This window comes from Thamnophis elegans, chromosome 2, assembly GCF_009769535.1.
Source record: "Thamnophis elegans isolate rThaEle1 chromosome 2, rThaEle1.pri, whole genome shotgun sequence".
Taxonomy (NCBI): Eukaryota; Metazoa; Chordata; class Lepidosauria; order Squamata; family Colubridae; genus Thamnophis; species Thamnophis elegans.
Window position 1 is genome coordinate 138,922,432 of NC_045542.1, and position 21,064 is coordinate 138,943,495.

The 21,064-nt window shown below is 39.7% G+C and overlaps 1 protein-coding gene across 7 annotated transcripts in view; it reads right to left on the minus strand.

Annotated features, from left to right (window-relative positions):
- The window catches only part of PTPRG (protein tyrosine phosphatase receptor type G), a 731,369-nt gene that overhangs the window by 221,505 nt on the left and 488,800 nt on the right, over positions 1-21,064 (minus strand). For all 7 annotated transcript variants that reach the window (XM_032209412.1, XM_032209411.1, XM_032209409.1 and 4 more), the window contains exon 5: positions 8,096-8,191. In XM_032209412.1, coding sequence (XP_032065303.1) covers positions 8,096-8,191 — 96 coding nt within the window. The remainder of the gene's footprint in view (positions 1-8,095; positions 8,192-21,064) is intronic.

Here is a 21,064-nt window from a genome sequence, read left to right on the forward strand (position 1 = left end):
CAATTATACAAGGGGTTACTTTGAGATTTTCCATTTTTCTCTACGTTTGGGGATTTTTATTTGTTTTACCAACATTGAGCCTTTTTAAAGCTTCCACTAGGGTTTTTTTTTGTGATTCTTCTATCTGGAAAAGCAAGACAGCAAGTTCATGAAATGGGTACTGGGTTCCAAGTATTTTTTTTTCTTCAAAGGAGCTTCCACATCACGTTTGCCCTTGAAGTCAAAGGTTTGTCTTTTCTAATCTAGTCAAATAATTGGTCAGGAAAATAATTGGTCTTAAGACAGAAGTGTGCAGTTCAACAAGCAACAAAGTGCAGAAGCATGTTATTTTTATTGGGCTGTATTATAAGTATAGCTAAGTGTTCTGACCCCCACTCCATACGGTGAGTCACGCCGACACAAGATTACTGCTAGACAATTTATTCACAGTAAAGTAACATACCGGCAAGACTTTGGCAGCAACCCAGACTTTCACAGATAAGAAATACATACCAGAGCTTCTCCAGCTTTAGTATAAATAGTTGAATCCTGCAAACAGCCTCCTCCCAAAGTCTCTTCTTGTATACTCTCTTGGGAGGGACCTAATCACAACCACCTGGGTCCAATTATCTCCTTGGTCTCCTTAATTGCTGCTGGCGTTTATCCGCCCGCTTCTGCCGGGCATCCGAGACCAATTCCCTCTGAACCTCATCACTGCTCAAAGGCCTGACGTCTTCACCACTGCTCCAGGGCCTGACATCAGGGACACACTCCCTTTGGCTTTCACTGCTGCTCCATGCCTCAGGCACCTCCTGGTGGCCAACAGCCTCTCTGGTCCCTGCTCAGAGTGTGAACCCTGTCCAGGGTCCTCCACATCTTCCAGAGCCAACTCATAGGGCCCCTTGCTATCGGAGTCCGTTTGCAGCTCCAACGGCTCCTGCTGCACCACAATAGCTAAGTATAGCTATAGCTAAGTATGGTACACATATTCCTAAGAATGGTGATTGTAATTTCTCATCTCTTTGAATCTACTATCCCTCTTATATTGTAAGTTGAAAGTTTCAGATATGATGCCCAATTATAGCATAATTATCCCAATACAGCAGTGGTGAAATTTTTTTGCCACTGGTTCTGTGGGCATGACTTGGTGGTGGCGGGTTATGTGACCGGGTAGACGTGGCCAACTTTCCCCTACTTTTTAAAGCATTGTTTCCTGCTGGTTCGGGTGAATAGGTAGGAAAAAATGCTTTAAAAAGTGAAATAAAGAGGGTCCAACGATCACGCGCCTCACAGCTGATCCACGTGATCGTCAGAACCACTTTTTAAAGCATTTTTTTTTACTACCGGTTGTGGCAAATAGGTAGTAAAAATTGCTTTAAAAAGTGAAAAAAAGGTTCCACGACAATAAGCTTTGCTATGCGATCGTCAAAACCTTCTCCCCCGCCCCCACTTTTTACAGTATTTTTTTTTGTAAATGTGTTTTTATTTGAGTATTTGAGTATTTATTAATACTTATAGGCCGCCCTTTTCCCTGAGGGGACTCAGGGCGGCTTACATAAAATGAGGGGAAGGGATATACAAACAATAACACATACAATACATAAAGTAAAATAATAAGCAACATTCATTCATCATTCGGGTGGGGGCAATTATCTTTGTCCCCAGGCCTGACGGGCTAGCCAGGTCTTGAGGGCTGTGCGGAAGGCCTGGACGGTGGTGAGGGTACGAATCTCCACGGGGAGATCGTTCCAAAGGGTCGGAGCTACTACTGAGAAGGCTCTCCTCCTTGTCCGGCACTGACTGGCAGATGGAACTCGGAGGAGGCCTAATCTATGTGATCTAATTTTCATTTTGTACAGTCACATATATACTGTGCATAACCGGGGCCATATAACATTAAACAATAAACACAGCCATTCCTCTTGTCAACAATACCCCCCAAAATAGAAACCCAATGTACCTCTTCGACCCTCCATACATACATACAGTATTTTTTACTACCTATTCGCCAGAACCACTAGTAAAAATGCTTTAAAAATGGGAAAAAAGGTTCCAATGATTGCGCGGCACAACTGAGTGTCATGGAACCTCCCCCCCCCAACTTTTTAAAGCATTTTTACTACCAGTTCCGCAGGGGTGGGTTTCAACCAGTATGGACTGGTATGGCTGTACCGGATGGTGAAATTTAGCATGCCTTCCCATACCCGTTGGTCCCGTACTGAAACGCTCCCTCCCCTCATTCGCTCTTTCACTCGCCTTGCCTATCCTCACCATGCTGCCGAAAAGTTCTCAGAAGAAGAACCAGAAGAAGAAAGAACTGGTGAGTGGCTGGGTTGAGGGAGGGGAGGATGTTGGGGAAGAGGCAGGGGGCTGCTAGAAGAGTATGTGCGTGTGCACAAGCTGTGGGTTTTAAAAAACGTCTGAGTGAATCCAAGAAGAGGGAAGAGGCAGAAGGGCTGGAAGATACTATAGGAACACATGCTTCCAGCCCCTCTGCCTCTTCCCTCTTCCTGGATTCACTCAGACATTTTGAAAACTCACAGCCTGTGCACACACAAGACATTTTTAAAACTCACAGCTTGTGCATACGCACACACTCTTCCACTCTTTTAAAAATGTCTGAGTGAATCCAGGAAGAGGGAAGAGGCAGAGGGCTAGAGGTGTGTGTGCTTTGCAAAGGCTGTGGGTTTTAAAAATGTCTTGTGTGTGCACAGGCTGTGAGTTTTTAAAACTTCAAATGAATCCAGGAAGAGGGAAGAGGTAGAGGGGCTGGAAGTATGTGTGTAAGGTGGTTAGTAATGTTGAAGACCGGCAAGGACAACCATATTTCCTCTATAAGTAGCTGTTTTATTGTTTTGTGTACTTATTTTGCTTTTATTTAAGTAGTAAGTGCACAGAATAATAAATTTCCTTTTTTTATATCTTCTTTTTGTAGGTCACTCTTTGTGGCAAAGAATTCAGTGACATTTGCTTGGCCATTCCCACTCAGTCACATGACTGCCAAGCTACTCCCACCTGGTCACATGATGACCAAGCCACTCCCACCCAGCCACATGACCACCAAGCCACTCCCACAAAACAGGCCATACCTACAGAATAGATTCTAAAATTTTTTGAAACCCACCACTGCGGTTCTGGCAAATAGGTAGTAAAAATACTTTTTTAAAAAATGAAAAAAAAAGATTCCATGACAATCAGCTGTGCTGTGCGATCATCAGAACCTTTCCCCCCCACTTTTTAAACCATTTTTTTTACTATTGGTTTGGGCGAACCTTAGAATTTTTTTGCTACTGGTTGTAACGAACCAATCAGAACTGGCAGCATTTCACCTCTGCGATACAGCATAACAAATACAATGAGCATTCAAAGCTCACTCTCGCTCCATTATTCAATAATTAGTGGGGTCAGTTTGCTTCTAATAGTGATACAGTGTGTTTTACTTCCACTCTCAATAAGTAATAATTTTGTGATAACTCCATATGAAGGCAAAATACAAGATGCAGCTAAATTGTATGAATGCATACAGCAGACAGAAAGATGGGGGATAATGCTTGCATCTTGCTATTCTAGTTTGGTGCTTTAAACAATTTCTCTCCTATATAAAGGTAGGGAAGAACAAATGAAAAATAACTGAGCTATGCAAAAGCAGGAAATAAAATCTACACCTCAAGACAAAGAAAGAAAGATCACAAAATGTTTTGCACGCATTTTGATATTTTTCTGGAAAAAAAAACCCCTCCTAGCTAGTATCATCTAAAGTACAGACTACCGAGCAGAAAACTAACGCAGCTTAAATTGTTTCAGAAAAAGTATAAATTCTCACGGACACCAGCATTTTAAAACAATGATAAAGTTTCTAATCCATATTATTGTAACTCAGATGGTGCACATGGGTTTTTCTCCTGTCATTCAACTCAGAAAGTTTGTTTGTTGATGTGTGTTGGTGATGGCAAACCTATGACACACATGTCACGTATGACATGCTATGTCAGTTTTGATTACTACATCTAAAGGCTGCATGAAAATGTGGTGTATTCTCATGTGGTTTCCGGACTCTCTGGAAGTCTCATGAGAAAGGCTTGGTCTAGCACAGCCTCTGGAGCCACCAAAAAGCACTCAAGAATGGGGTGTGCTTTCTTGCTCTTTTTGGAGGTTGCAAGGCCACACAAGAGCATTCTCCAGGCCTTGTACAACCCATAGCTGCCTTGGATAGATATTTTTTTTCCTTAAAGTCAAATGGAATGTATTTAAAATTAAACATTTTTTATGGATTTATTAAATTTATCTGCTGCCCATCCAAAGCAACTCTATTTATTGGTTTGTTTGCATCCTGCTTTTTTATTTTTACGAATAACTCAAGGTAGTGGACATATGATCTGTGGTGGTTAGAATGCAGAACTGCAGGCTACTTCTGTTGACTGCTGATTGCCAGCAGTTTGGCATTTCAAGTCCCACTGGCTCAAGGTTGACTCAGCCTTCCATCCTTCTGAGATGATTAAAATGAGGACCCAAATTGTTGGGGCCAACATGCTGACTCTGTAAAACTGCTTAGAGAAGTCTAAGTGCTATTGCTATTGCTGTAGCAGCACCTTCGTCTTATTCTCCCCACAACAACAATCCTTTGAGGTAAATTGGGCTGAGAGAGAATGACTGGTCCAAAGTCACTGGATTTTATGGCTAAAACGAGACTTGAATTCAAGGGTCTCAGCTTTCTAGCCTGTGCCTTAACCACTGGACCAAACTGACTTTGTTATGAATTGTTTCTCTTTTGTTTTATGTGTTTGGGTGCCTGTGCCACAAGTTGGGCCTATTCTGAATTTTTGACATATTTTTGAGCCAAAAATGTTCACTTATCACTGATGTATGTTAATGTTTTAACAAACACATACATTCAGCATGGTACAGGACAGGTGCAAAATCTCTTGTCCTTCAGAAGTTGGGATTGACACTTTCACAATCCCTTCATATTAGCCATGCTGGTTTTTCCTTGGAGCTGATAAAATATAAAATATTTGGAAGACATTGTTTTTATACCCAAGGCATCTTGCAACAATCCTTCAGATTAGGGGAGGGAATGAAAAGCAAAATTATATAGCGACTGAGACCAAAGTTCATAAAACTGTCCTCTGAATATAGATTAGAGCCCTGTAACCGATTAGGAAAACATTTATGATCTCTCCTACATCTGTTGAACATGATTCATGCTAGTTACAGAATGAAATGAGAGACATAAATGAACATAAAAATGGAGTTCCATGCTGTCCTTCAAACAAGCATTTACTACATTAAGTAAAGGAAAACTTTTGGAAATGAAATATTTTCTTATTTACATCAGAAAAGCATGTGGGTGTTGATTATATACCATCTTCAGGTTATCTGGGCAGTTCATCTACAAACTTTGCCGGCTCCTTTCCTATAAGATTTGCGGCTATATATATTTTGAACATAATCTTTGGCAATATTTGAAATGTTATATACAATCTATGCTGTGGATGAATTTTTTTTAAAAAAATAACCATTAATTCAGTCAGAGATTTTCTTTCCAGTTAAAACCCGCAGTTTTCACACCAAGTGGTTTATTTTTAATTCAGCTGATCCAAAGAAACAAAAAAAAAACCCAAAACATTAAAATCAAACTCTGAACAAAGGTCAGGTCCACTGTTCTAGACAATTATACAGTGTGCCCAATGTTACTGAAACCTAAGATAATGAGCTCTAGCGATAATAAGCTGTTAGCACCATTATTATTTTATTCAGACAAATACAGCTAAATACTTTGGAATGTTTTCATCACTGGAATCTCTACAGCAAAGGAAAACCGAAAGGTTCAGAAAATCACTGTTAGGCAAAAGCGGATGTTTACTAGCTCTTTTGCTGTGACTGAAGGATTTGAGGGTGGGGTTATACACTGCCAGGGGTGGCTGTGTCTTAATTTGGATAGAACTGCAATATAGGCATAAGATAAATATATAGGTCATCCTCGACTTACAACTTTTCATTTAGCAACTAATCAAAGTTAAAATGGCATTGAAAAAAAAAGTAACTTACAACGAATCCTCACAGCATTCCCCCTGGTCATTTGATCCAAATTTGGCACATATTTGTACAACTGGTACATGTTTTGCATCCTAGGGTTATGTGATCACCATTTGTGACCATCCTAACTGGCTACCAACAAGCAAAGTCAACGGGGGAACCCCAGTTTGCTTCATGATGATGTGATTCTCTTTTAGTGCAATGATTTGCTTAACAATCCTGGCAAAAGAGGTCATAAGATCAGGCATGACTCACTCACTTAACAGAAATTCTGGTCCAGAATAGCTACCCAGAGTCACTCAATCTTTAGATGGGTGGCATATACATTTCATAAATAAATAAAATTGTAGCCGTAAGTTGAGGATTACCTGTACTTGAAGGTTTTGGTTACGCAGACAAAGAAAAAATAGGCCAGGATGAAAACTGTATCTTTCCTTATATGAATGTGATTATTTTTGGAAGGTTTCTGATATCTCCCCCCAAATTGAGTTTTTTGGGGGGAACTGCACTTAGGCTTTGAACTTTCATTGGAGAAAGGCCAACCTCAGCTCCTTGCTAACAACCAGAATTTACATCAGAAATAATCTTCCAGAAGTTGTCTGGATGTTTCTTTTGGGGACAGTCTTTTTTCATGTACGAGACTCTTGCTGTTTTAATCAAATTGCTGTTTTGACTTTGTTAACGGCTGCATTCACACAGCATATCTACCCAGGATCCTGAAATGGACATTTTTCTGGGTGTGTGCAGTACAAGGAACTATAAATTAACCAAGGGTTTCACACAATGCATTAAACCACACACAAAAAGTCTGATCCAGATAGTTAATAATAAAGTTTACCACATTGTGCAAATGCAGCTGCCAGATCGTTAGCTGATTGATTTACATGTGTGTATACAGCCACTGTGTTTTGTTTTCTATGGGACCATTTGTTGCTTTATATTTCTATATTTTGCTGTGTGATATTTAGATCTTTGTGGAAGGATATGCATAATGTAGATAGTTTAAATAAACAAATAGGTATACAATACTGTAGGTTTTAAATTTGAAAGCAGAATGTTGTACGCATAGTAGTTCCCCCAAAACCATAATCTTTCATGGGGAAAAAAATACCCTGTTTCTGTCATGCTGTATGTTTTCTTCCTCTGTATCTTAGCACATTTTTATTGCTGCATTCTCCAATCATAGCCCTTAGGCTACTGCTGAAGATTAATGCAGATTGATAGAGAAACAGATATAGATATAAACAGACAGCTACATTTCACACCAAATAGTTTGAGCTTCCTCGTTCACACTGAAAGATGTATCGTTTATATGTGGCAGCCTTCTGGAATAAAGTCAAACCATCACTTTCCCCTCAATTTATCCTTTAAGTCAGGAAAGGAAAACCATTTCTCCAATATAATGAGACAAAGGAGTCGAAGACCGCTCCAATTTGGCTTGGCCTGTCAGCCATCACAAGCAGGGCCCCTGGAAAATACAACAAGTCCTCAGGTGTGCTGAACCTGTAAATGAGCTCACAGAACATTCAGTCTGGTGGGGGAAAAAAAAGCCCATCACAAAAAGGAGCTCCATAAATTCACTGAAATGGAAAAACCAGTTTCTCTGAGAAATTTAGTTACTGGATTTAGAAGTAAGATGCCATTCTGGGGTGGTGGGGTTATGATGGTGGAAGGATGTTGAGAAGAGAAGCACCGACAATGTTGATCGATAAGTTGCAACCAAATTTAAAGTTTTCCTCCAGCTTAACTGGCCTGTTAATATTCTGAGCAATGTGCTCTGATAGCAAGGCAACTTTTATGATAAATGTGCTCTCCAATCTGTGCACCAGTCAGGCAGCTATAAAAATCAGAATAATTCATGCAAAGGTTCTCATTATGTTTCTAAAAAACACTTATTTACATTTTAAATCGCGGAGCAGACAATATGAAATATCCTTCATTTAGACAGGTGTAAGTGAGAAAACAGATGCATTCATTAAATGGGGAACAATTCAACGAACAATAACAACAACAATAATAATCATGGAAGGGGGATGGGAGAACTTTACCACTTGGAGTAAAGACCATGAAATAAACTTACCTGAAAAAACACAGCCATGGTTCCTATGATCCTTTTTTCCTGGATGGCTGTCCCGAAGCTGTCAAAGTCATCGGGGTTGTAAAAATAAATCTGCATCTGTGAAAAATGAGAGGAAAAGGCATTTTTGAGAACCTGAAGGCAAGATAATGTGTTGCCTTTGTCGATCCAGGAGACGAAAGATTAAATCTCTGGCTTTGTCATGAAGTTTACTGAATAAATCTCATTGTCTTTCCCTCTTGGGCTACTACCTCACCTATGTTATTTTATTATTACTGTTACTTACAGGTCTAGGAGGATTAGATGAAGTCCAAGAAGATGTATGAAAAATCAGTTTCAATTCAAAACCCATTCCCCTTAATAATAACAGATGCAGAACTTTTGAGACCAAGCTATAACATCTAATTACAACAGATATACAAGGAGATTCAAGATCAGATGAGGGATAATAGAGTCATATGACAACTTTGAATCCTGCAATTCCATTTTGATAGATCCCTACAGGGGTGGGATTCTACCGGTTCAGACCGGTTCAGGCGAACCGGTAGCTCCGACTATCAGCTGGGCCTGCCCGACTGATCGCCCCTGCACTATACTCACCTATATTTCCTTTTCTGAAGCCCAGCTGATCGGTGCGGCAGAGTGGATTGCTGCACCTCAGCTGTTTTCCCTGCCAGCAGTAACGCAGGTGGTGAGTTTTCTGTAAACTGTGTATGCGTGCAAAGCGTGATTAGTGAACCAGTTGTTAAACTGGTAGGATCCCATCCCTGGATCCCTGCCTCTGCCTCATTTAGTCACTTACATTATCCCATTGCTGGCTGAATAACACATTAATAATTCCCTGGTTTTAAATATGTGTTCATATGTAACGAAGAGATACAAACATCATTAACCACTGACGGTGATAAGGACTCCCTAACAAATTTCTTCACAGGTCCATCTCTTTTTTGGGGTGGTGGTGGTTGAACAAACAGTTAGGAAAACACTTCTATATGAATTACCAAGTTGTATTTACATCTACAGTGGTACTCTTAACAGTTGTGACAATTATTTAGTCTTTAGGTTAAACACTGCATCATTTTTCCCAATGGAATTCTCTCTTATGGAAAAATAAATGCATATGGAGTATAATTAAGACAGAATGTTTGAACAGTTCTGCCTTCGGAGAAGAGAGAGTGGTTGGTATGGAAGCACATTAGCCAGACATAGTGATTTTACAGCTTATACAAATATGAAGGCAATCAAACAACAGCTTCACTCCATCTGCTTTTCTGCAGGAACTGTCCTAATTTATTAACTGAAAGGCACTACAAATTAGGGGCAGGCATGCTCACGGCAACATGTGGGTGGCCTTCTGTCTTGAATAACCAACATCTGTGCACCGACTGCTGTTCTGTGATAATAAACCCTTGCTGTGTTAGCAACATCTGCAGCTGAGTATTTCCTTCACCTGCATGGGTGCTTTCAGCGGTAGCATCACCTATACTTGGCAATTTCCAACTAAGTGTGCTAGACTGCAAAAGTGAGATCCTAATAATTGATGATGACGATGGATTGGGATTCAGCAGATGCATAAAACTAATCTTGCTGTGTCTTGAGTTATTACAAATGTTTAGCATTATAGTAAATTAGATAATTGATTTACTGGTAGTCTGTAAATTGCTAAATGAAAGACTATCTGTCTCTAGCTCAGATCTGTAAGCTAGCATCTGGCAATGATTCTCCAGATTCTTTAGCTTTCCTTGTGGATGCCCAGAATTGAAAATATTTGCCAGGGACAGCTTTTCTTTGGAAACTCAAAATCATTATCATTCTTTCCTCCCAAGTTTCTTAGGTAAAGGGTAAAGGTTACCCTCGCATATATGTGCTAGTTATTCCCGACTCTAGGGGGTGGTGCTCATCTCCATTTCAAAGCCAGCGCTGTCTGAAGTTGTCTCCGTGGTCATGTGACCAGCATTACTAAAAACCGAAGGCGCACAGAATGCTGTTACCTTCCCACCAAAGGTGGTTCTATTTTTCTACTTGCATTTTTACATGCTTTCGAACTGCTAGGTTGGCAGAAGCTGGGACAAGTAACAGGAACTCATTCTGTTATGCGGCGCTAAGGATTCAAACCACCGAACTGCTGACCTTTCTGATCAACAAGCTCAGCATCTTAGCCCCTGAGCTACCGCATCTGTTCCAAGGTTCTTAACTGGTATGAAAATAATTCAGCAGAGAAGTTATGGATTGTATAGTAATATTCTAGTTTAACACTCCCACCCCCTTTGTAACATTCCCTATAATTTAGAGTTACTTCCAACTATTTTTAAAAAGTCAGGATATTCTCCTTTACCTTTTAATATTTCAGAATAATCTAGTTTAATGAATTTTAAATTGATTCCATTTCTATAGTCCAAATTAGCACATTTTCATATCTAAGCTATAACCCCAAAGAGCAAAAGCATTCTGAATTCTGAAAATGACACTAACAGGGATTTGTTCTATAGCCAATTACTTGTGTTATATTCTGGAATCCAGTGATTCCAAGAAGCTGGACTTTCAGCAAAATGAGGGCCTCCAAACAAAGCGGAATTTTCTTTCAAGATGTAATGGTCTAGGAGAATGTCCCTGAGAGATAGGAATAGACTGGACAAGGGTCAGATGAAATGCAGTTAAGAAGCAATGGGGGCATAGCAAACTCCCCCTAGTTTCTTGGGCTGTAAAGGTGAGGGAAGAGAGACATGTTTTCAGACTGGAAAGATTCTGTTAACCTTTATAATAAAGGTAGTGCTGGTATTCATGGTTGATACTTCTTGTCTGGACTACATCTAAGTTTTATGTGTGTATGTTGGTATAAAGCAGAGTGGAAAATTACACAACAGCAACAAATGCTTTTGCCATCCTTTTTGTTTTTAAATTTCCTGAAGAAGAGCATGGGAATTTAGCAGATAATACATTGGCTTGGCAGAGCTAAAAGATAAGTGTTAATTGTGTTGACTTCCTATTCCCAGCCTCATAGATCATTCATAATCTCAAACAAATTAACAGCCTCCAGGTTTGGAAAAAGTCAATTTATACAAAAAAAAATCACATGATATATTCATGCACTGATGAATAAATTAAACAAATTTAACACAATTTGGCCTTCAGTTGGACAGCCTCAATTCCATTTACTTAAAATCAATGAAACCATCAATAAGGATAAATTACATTTTATTGCTCATTCACAATAAACTAAATCCCAATCTTCCTTAAATTAATTGACATATTTATAGTATATTATGGTAGAATAATAATATTCAAAATATGCCAAACAATTTCAAATCAAGATTGATCATATTTTAAGGAAATTCCTGTTTTTTATTTGTGTCCATAAATATAAAGAAGGGCATTGATTTTATCCAATATTTTATAAACATAATATTTGATATTAGGAGATCTGCCTGGATGTGCATAAAACTTTTGAAATGGTATACTGGAAATATCTGAAACAAAAGTTGTTTAAATACAGATTGCTTCTGTCTTTTATCAATCAGATTAACTCTTGCACTAGAGTGATTAAAATATTTTTTCCCTTCATTTATGAAGATTTTCCCTGAAACTCATCAGGAATTTCCTTTATCCTCTCTGAAAAGAGTAACTTGGCATTGGACTTATTGGCCTGCTTTATTGCACAAAGCAAAGACATTTCAAGTATAACTGTGACTCAGCGTAAAGTGTTATGGATGACCTGTCTTTTATTGGTCTTATATTTATCTTCTATATAAAAAATTATTGATACTGTGGAGCAATTCAGAAATTTCTCCTATATTAATTGGAGCAAATCCCAGCTGTTCCCTGTAGATTCTCATATCTATAGAAATGTGAAATAAATGGGATATTCATTGTTTATTTATTTAACTCATCCATCTCATTTATCATGGAACTCTAAACAGTTTCATAACAATACAAATATGAAGCAATCATAATTTAGTACAGTCAAAAGGTAGAAGATACATAGATCCACAACACAATTCAGTAGAAAAATCAGAAAAAAAAACCAGGTGTCAGCCCCCCAAATATACTCTGAAAGGGCTCCATCTTCACTCTTTCTGGAAGGCAACTGGAACGTTGGGGATCTAATCTAACTTTGACGAGAGGCCAATCCACGTGTGGGCAATGCTACAGTAAAGCACTGTGTATTTGTGCCTTGATACCCTACATCTCTTGGAAGTGGAGAACCACCAGGTGCTTTCCCCAATACGATCTACTAGGCTGGGCTGATTCAAGAAAGTGAATACAGTCCTGATGATGAGTAAGTGCTAAGCCATAAAGAGTATTATAAGTTAACACCACAGCTTTGAATTACACCCAGATGACAAAAGGAAACCAATGAAGAATCTGTCATACAGATTCAACATGATCTGACTGATGGATATTATGTAGTGGTCCCCAACCCCCGGTCCGCGGACCGGTGCCGGGCCGTGGAGTACCTGGCACCGGGCCGCGCAGCGGCCGGGGGCCATGATCGTTCTTTTAAATCCGCTCCTCTTAAATGCATTTCTCTCCCCCCCCTTTGGTCCCACCCTCGGCTCTCTCTCCCTCCCTCCCTCGCTGTCTCCTCCCTTCTCTCTCTCCCCTCCCGCACCGATCCATCGCCAGGGAAAGAGAGAGTGAGAGAGTGAGAGAGGAGAGAGAGAGGGAGAGAGGGAGGGAGTCAAGAAAACTGTTCCGGCCGCCGCTGAAATGACTCAGTAACTTTTGCGCTTGGATCTGCTTTTTCAAACCTCCCCCAATCATCATCGCCTTCCTTCCCGCCCTGCCGCGCTTGGCCTGGCTCTTTTCTTTTTTTGCTCTCTCCTCGGCTTTTCCTGCTTTCTCCCTGCAATTTTGTCACCCAGATGCATGCTGTGGTTCGCGAGTGCGGCTCGGTTTTATGTGTCCGCTTCTCTCCCTTTCTCTCCACACACACCCCACCTCCATTTAATTATTTTTTTAAAAAAGAAACAAAACCGTAGTTCTGCCAATTGCAAAAAAAAAAAGTGTGTGTGCGTGCATATCTGCCGGCGGGTGTGTGTTTGTGTGGTGTGTGTGTGTGTATGCACGCGCGGAGAGAGACTGGTTGGAAAGGAAGGACAGGACTGGCGGTGTGTGTTTCTGCAGCCCCTCCGGTGGAGGCTGCACTAGCTGTCAGATCTGGTGTTTTTTTTTTTCCCCTCTCCTTTTTCCGGCAGGTCGTTTTAATCCTTGCTAATTACTTTCTGTTCTTCGCTTGCCAGCTTCCTTCCCACCCTCCTTCCTCCTCCCCCCCCCCCGGCCAGGTGCGCCTCCCCGCTTTTACTCCCAAACAGTTATATATTTATATATATATTTATTTTCTCTCTCTCCACGGCATTCGCGCCCGCGCGCGCTCTGTTCTTTGCCCGCCGAATGTGGTGGGGAGGGGGAGGGCGGGCAGAAAGGTTGGTCCGGGTTGAGGGTTCAGGATGGTCTTTGAGGAACATAAGTCTGTCCGGGTGGGGGGGGGGCATATTAAAGCACTTTATATTTATGTAATTGTATTTTATTTTGTAAGGCATGTTTAAATACAATAAAATAAAAGTTGTTTAATCAAAACAATCTGATATATAAACAATCAATGTGTCGTCGCGAACAACGCCCCCCCACCCCTGCGCGCGCTCAGCGGGCCACGGTAAAATTATCAAAGGCTGACTGGTCCGCGGCGATAAAAAGGTTGGGGACCACTGATATACAATATGTCAAATACAGAGGTATCCAATCTTTCCAGCTCTGCGGCCTGGTGGAGGGGGGGGGGAGAAGAGAGGATGGTTCCATATGAGTGCACAGCTCCATTTGTGCCAGTGGCTGACATGTGTGCCTACCATGCACGCAAATGGCACTGTGTGTGTCTGCTCACCTACTGCACATGTAAGTGGAGCGGCACATGCACAAGCGCTCACACACTGCTTCCTCTGTCCAAAGGTTGGGGATCCCTGGTCTAATCAATTGGTGACAAGGGCATGTGTCACTATACTAAGATTCTCATGTCCCAGGTTGGTCTACAACTGGTAATCATTCTTGATGGAATTCCTTTATGGATTTCAGAATAATTTTACAATGAAACTTTCCTCCATTAAATATATCTTTTTAATCCTCAATTGCAATTAATTTATTAATGTGCTTTGGTCTTCATCAGTCCATGAAGTATGGATTTCTCACACGGCAAAAAGGTTAATTATTCAGTATTGGAAAGATGAAGTTACACCGAATTTACAATCTTTGATTATAGAACTGTATCTACTTACATCTTCAAAACTGGTACTCAATGAACAAATTGACGGATACTGCTTTGTCCGATGTAGGTTTTAATGACTAAAAATAATCAGAATGCTATTTTCTATACGTAAAACAGAATGATTTTATATCCCTCTCTTTCCTTTGAATATAATCCGTATTTTTAAAATTATAAACTAATTTTCCACTGCAATCAGTTGAGACAGCATAAAGACCTAGATTTAAGAAGGATATCCATCATGCCTCTCAAACCATAAAGACCAACATTTATCAAATCCAGGATACAGAATCACCTGGCAAGTGGGCAGCGTTATAAATTGAACAAATAAATAAAATCCTGTTTCCAGTTACTGGCAAGCCAAATGTCTTTGGAAACATTATAATAATGGCATGAAAAGAATAGCTCTTCTGCAATGCTTGGCTCAGCTATGCACCTTGCTCAAACATCATAATAAGTCACAAAGCTTGGTTAGAGCACCCAAGCCAATGATAGCTGCCTCCAAGGAAGGCAGTTATAAAACTGTATATTCAGAGGTGGGAATTCCAAGTGGTTAGCTCCATACAATAATAGCCCCCCAGCCAATATTTGGCTACCTTGTTAAAGTACATGCAGATGTTTTTGAAACCACTGAATCAGTCCTAAAGGATTACTATGTGCGCTGCAAGTTGTATTTGGAAGATGTTGGCATGGAACTATAATGTTGACTCTGAGGGGGTCCTTAGTTTCTCTGAGCTTGGTTGTTTACTTGCAGACACTTCATCACCCAAACTAGGTAACAACGTGAATGCTAATTCTAACTCTTATTCACATAACCAGTTTGTGCGAATCAACAAACGCCTCAATTTGCAAATAGCAAGTAATAACCCCCGCATGACCACAGAGATGCACTGACTCTTTGGCTTTGAAACGGAGATGAGCACCGCACCCCAGAGTCGGAAACGGCTAATACATATGTGCGAGGGGAATCTTTACCTTTACCTAGCTAACATAGAACAAAGACTAACAGAGCTGGAGGGGACCTTGGAGGTCTTCTAGTCCAACTCCCTGCACAAACAGCATGCATTCCACAGCAATCTATAAAAATGAAATGTCCATTAAAACCAAAACAATGTGCAAAAAATGCAGTGCAATAATATACTTCTTTATCGTGATGGGGGCATTTTAAAACAATGTAAAAATGCTCAGCCCACACATAGTTACACTAAAGTATACCAGTTTATTTTGTTCAGCATTCCTAACCTGGTCCTCCTGGTGACATGATGCTGGCTTCAGAGAATGGGAACTGTAGTCCAAAAATATGGTTATGGGAAGGCAGCTCCAGGTTTTTAGCCACAAAAGCTGTTTAAAAACAGTCAGCCTTTATAATGAACCAGCCAACTAGCCGCAGAGGCAATAATTAAGCGGGCTGATAGGAAGCCAAATTATTTGGGGAGGAATTCAGGAAAAAAAGGATTCCAACTGCAGAATATTGGAGGAAGTATTTGGGATGATTTGCTTTGATTCAGTGGAGCCAACTATTAAAGAGACTAATCTTTAATTATTATTACCTCTCTCGGCTGCAGTGTGGAAAGGAATTATCCTCAACTGCCATTTGCTGTAGCATATTAAATCCTTACTCAGAACCAAATTGTATGCAAAGTCTCTATATCCATGTAACAAATATCTTGGTAAGGTTTTAAACATGACAAAAATATTTAGGGAAGGCTAAGTTTTATCATGGTGCATTTGATTTCTTGTTGCTGTAATTTCAAAAGACTTTGCAGTTTGAATATCACTTTCAAAATTAAGGAACCCGTGATACAATGAGTTTATGAACCGGATTCTGCAAACAGAGAAGTATGCTTAAATCTAGTACTTTATATTGGTTTGTGTATAAAATTGAGCAATTTTATATCGCTCCATCCGACCAAATATTAAAGCTAATAATGTCGGCCAGACAGTGTTGGCTAGAGACCCCCAGGGGGAGAGCCTTCTCTGTGGGAGCGCCTTCCCTCTGGAATTGAGCTGTCCCCAGAGCTTGGAATAATCCCCGACCTCTGGTCCTTCCGACGCGCCCTAAAAAGTTGGCTTTTCTAGCAAGCCGACCTGGCCTGAACAGAATAAAATTAATGATTAATTTAATTATTAATTTTAATCTAATTTTTAAAATTTTATTGTTAATATTAATTGGGTTTGTTTTTGGATACTTTATTTAATTTCCTTTTTAACTTTTGTAATATGTGTGGGGTTTTTTTAAATGTTGTACACCACCCTGAGTCCTTTGGGAAAAAAGGCGGCATATAAATCCAATAAACAAACAAACAAACAAACAAACAAAGGGTTAGAAACTGAAATGTTTTCAGAAGATAAAAGGAAAAAGACAAAAGAAGCAAAGGCTTTTTCTATATATTTTTTTCTTCTATTTTAAGGGCAAAATCATTAACTATTGTACAAAGAATAGAATAGAATAAACAGAGTTGGAAGGGACCTGGGAGGTCTTGTAGTCCAACCCACTGTTTAGGCAGGAAACACTACACCACTTCAGACAAATGATTATCCAACATCTTCTTAAAAACGTCCAGTGTTGGAGCATTCACAACTTCTGGAGGCAAGTTGTTCCATTGATTAATTGTTCTAACTGTCAGGAAATACATGATTTAACATTCCAAATAGCATCTTTGGGTAACCTTCATGAAGAATGTGAAACTCAGGTAGGCCTGTTTATGACTAAACTACTTGTAGTTTCTCTTTTGCATAGTGGCCAGAAAAATATTTCCAAGGATATGACATTTACGGGAACAGATTTACCTCTCATTTATTTTCTGAACATTAGATCTATACTCTCTTGGCGCTCCATGGATTGAAAATTAATTCCTCATTATTGTCTTGTCCATTTTTTTAAACCCATTTAAGTTCATGGCTATCCTTTGGCTGGGTTGCCGTGGGAAACAAAATATCTCACTCCTCTGCCTCCAAAGAATTAATAATTTAAAGAGCAGCAACAATCTATCACTTTCCCACTTACTCATCTTTTTATGTCAAACGGAAAGCTGCAAATGCTTCAGCGTTAGCCGTAACCCTTTGAGAATTTGAGTTGCTAATTTCTGTAGCTTGTCACATACTATTTATGTATTTATCATGCTTCTTCTGAATTACCCTTGGGCTAAGGCAATTCATGGTTTGAGATGATGACAGATAAACCAATAGATAAATACAAAAGAAAAATGGATGGAGACCTAAATAGGAATATTCCATTTTTTTTTTTTTTTGCATATGATTATGACAATTAGGTTGAACAGATTGTGAGCATTTTTATGACTGAAAGGGCCAAGTGATACTGTTTCCAACTGGACAGGTAGAATGAGACCTATTATTTCATTTTTCCTTTATCCATACAAGGTGGAATTAATTTACTCTTTCCTTCCCCTTTCCGTAAATCTCATGGTGAAATGCAATCAATAAAACAAACCACCTTAAACCAACAAACAAAACACGGCTATTATGCAATCAATAAAAGTTAGAAGCTTGGGAGGCTACCCAGATCTTAACATGGCAGACAAATGAAAATATTCTCAATGCCAACCAGATCAATGTGGGGAAAACATTTCATGATTAAGGTGCCACAGTCAAAAGGTCCCTCTTAAATATTTAAGTCATTTAAGATGGCCCTCGACTTACAACCACAACTGAGCCCAAAATTTATGTTGCTAAGTGAGACATTTGTTGTGAATTTTGCCCCATTTTATGACCTTTCTTGCCACAGTTGTTAAATGAATCCCTGAAGTTATTAAATTAGTAATATGGTTGTTAAATGAATCTGGCTTCTCCATTGATTTTGCTTCTCATATCAGCAGGTCATCACATGACCTGGTACACGGCAACCGTCATACATCTGAACCAGTTGCCCAAGCATCCGAATTTTGAACACGTGACAATGAGACACCTGCAATGATCATAAACGTGAAAAACTTACAAACCATTGTAACTTTGAATGGCCAGTAAACAAACTGTTGTAAGTCAAGGACTACCTGTATAGTTATGCCTCGGCAGGGATTAATACACAGAGAGATCGTAACATTGAGTAAATGAGCTGCTTGCACAAACCCTGAGCCCCAAACTCTTTAGTGTAGAATTTGACAACACAGCATCTATGAACATCAGAACATTCACTAGTACATTATTCAATAGTTGTTCACTTGATTAAATACAACTAGAATTAATCACCTAAACTTCAAGGAAACTTTCACAAACGTATCTGAAAAAGTGCTGCAAAATTTCAGACAATTTTGGGTACACACCCCTTAAATTGTCAATCCTAATTTAAATTTCAAACTTTATTACCAAAATCTGAGTAGGAAGTACCATATTTTTGGAATATAAGATGCACTGGAGTTTAAGATGCACCAAAGTTTTGAAGAGGTAATTTTTTTTTAAAGTTTCTGCACTCTGCAAACCTCCCAAAAACGGGCCAATTTTTGCAAAAACGGCCTTTTTTTTTTAAAGGGCATGTATAGCCTTTAGGAGGCTTGTAGAGTGCTCCTGGGGATGGGGTGGGGCAAAAACAAGCAAAAATGGCCTCATTTTTTGTCAAAAAAAAAAAGGCATGGATAGCCTTTAGGAGGCCTATAGAGTGCTCCTGAGCACTGGGGGGGACAAAAATGAGCAAAAGAACAGTCCATTTTTTGCTCATTTCTGCCCTCCCCAGCCCCCAGGAGCTCTCTGAAAGCCTCCTAAAAGTTATGCACAGCCATTTTGGTGAAGGGGACAGGGTTTTGGGAGAAATCAAATGCTGTATTCAGTGTATAAGATGCACCCAGATTTTCAGCCTCTTTTTTGAGGGAAAAAGGTGTGTCTTATACTCCGAAAAATACGGTATATCAAAAGCTTGTACAGTAGTTTAAAATTAAGTGCAAATGCTTTTTGTGCTACATGCAGCTTCTGAGTCATATTCAAAGTCTGAGACACATTTATTTGTTCCCCATCCCTGGTAACCACTGATCAATAGAGCAACTAACTTCGCGCTTGTCTTGGTTAGTCCTCATCTAACATTTTACCACATTGTGATAGCAATCCAGAAACCTGCATATCCTTTCCCAACTCAATGATAGGTAAAAGAGTCAACACTGAGATGCATCATATTTTGTTACTGGTTGAGGTTTGCTCCCATTCAATAGATATACCCACATCAATCTGTATTCTTCTATGTACCATGATCACGTTGGACTGTGAAGAAACTGATGAAATTAGAATTGAGAGAAAGGATACTGATAATTTCCCTTACTTGAGAATTCAGAGTCAATCATATCCTACTTCTTCAAAATCAATGGTCTCTCATTGCCATCCTTAATTTTGAATAACGAGGAACATCGATACCATTCCTTCCCCATCACATGAAGGAAGAGAAGAAGGCTGAATCTTTCAGTAGTGTTTAATTATGAGGCCAAACTCATAACAGCTTCCTGGGTGAGAAGCACTAATGAGTGGTAACTAAGTCGGAGAGAAGCTCAGATCAGAGGTGATATTCGGCAGGTTCTGACCAATTCTGGAGAACTGGTAGCACAAATTTTGAGTAGTTCAGAAACCCACCTCTGACTGGCCACGCCCACATCTATTCTCTGCTTCCGGAGTCCCAGCTGATCGGAGGGGAATGGGGATTTTGCAGTAACCTTCCCCTGGAGTGAGGAGGGAATGGAGATTTTACAGTATCCTTCCCCTGCCACTCCCACCAAGCCATGCCTACCAAGCCACACCCAAAGAACAGGTAGTAAAAAAAATTGAATCCCACCACTGGCTCAGATCTCTGATGCCCTCTCAGAAGACTATTCCACTTCTTGGAAACAACATTTGTGTTAGCCCACTCAGAACTTCCCTCTTTTTTTAACCTTCCTGGAGGGTCAATAGCTTCCTATCTGCAAAGAACCCTATTATCTAACTCTTCTGTCATCTCTTCATCGCGCTTCATATGTGTGATATATCATATTGATATAAAATACATTTTATATCAATATAAAACATTGATATAAAATAGATTTTCTGAAACACCTTCCTGATGCAGTAAAACTGGTGGTACTAAATGGATGGTAAGATGTGCTTACCAGATGTGTAAGATAAGATGTGTATCAGGGCTTACATGTTTCAGTCCCCATTATTCAAATACTACATGTGTATAGTGTCTCTCCTAACCAAAACCCGACACAAAACAAAAAGCAACGCTTTAATTGTGTGTGTTGTGTTGTCTCCCTTTGAATAGATTTTACGCCAAACTACCTGATCTACTTTTTTTATAGTTGAAGGAGATTAATAGTAGCTTGGGTGTTGTGAAAGAATTTCTGCTAAGATGGAATCTTTCTGGCCAATTCAATATATTCAAGGGAAGAGATCCATGTTGTTGCTGGATCACAATAAACCCTGCAGAGTCAACCATACTTTTGGAGAATGGAGAAATATGGATAATCTGATATTTCTCTGGAATAATGACATGGGATATGTCTGGGACTTGGTAAATAAGAGGCTGTCATAGAGTCAGAACTGTAATGCATCTTGTCTAATTTGAAGTAATCTGACTTGTAGCTGCTTCCCCAAGGCCTCATGTGAAAACTTTTCTTAGTTTCTTCTCTGAGATCTTATGCCAGATAATTCAGATTAAATAGTATATTTTCTGGATGGAAGGCAATTCAATCAGTGATGGTTTATGAAGAAACAATAACCTTAGGTCAAGACAGCATTGGCTATGGGGA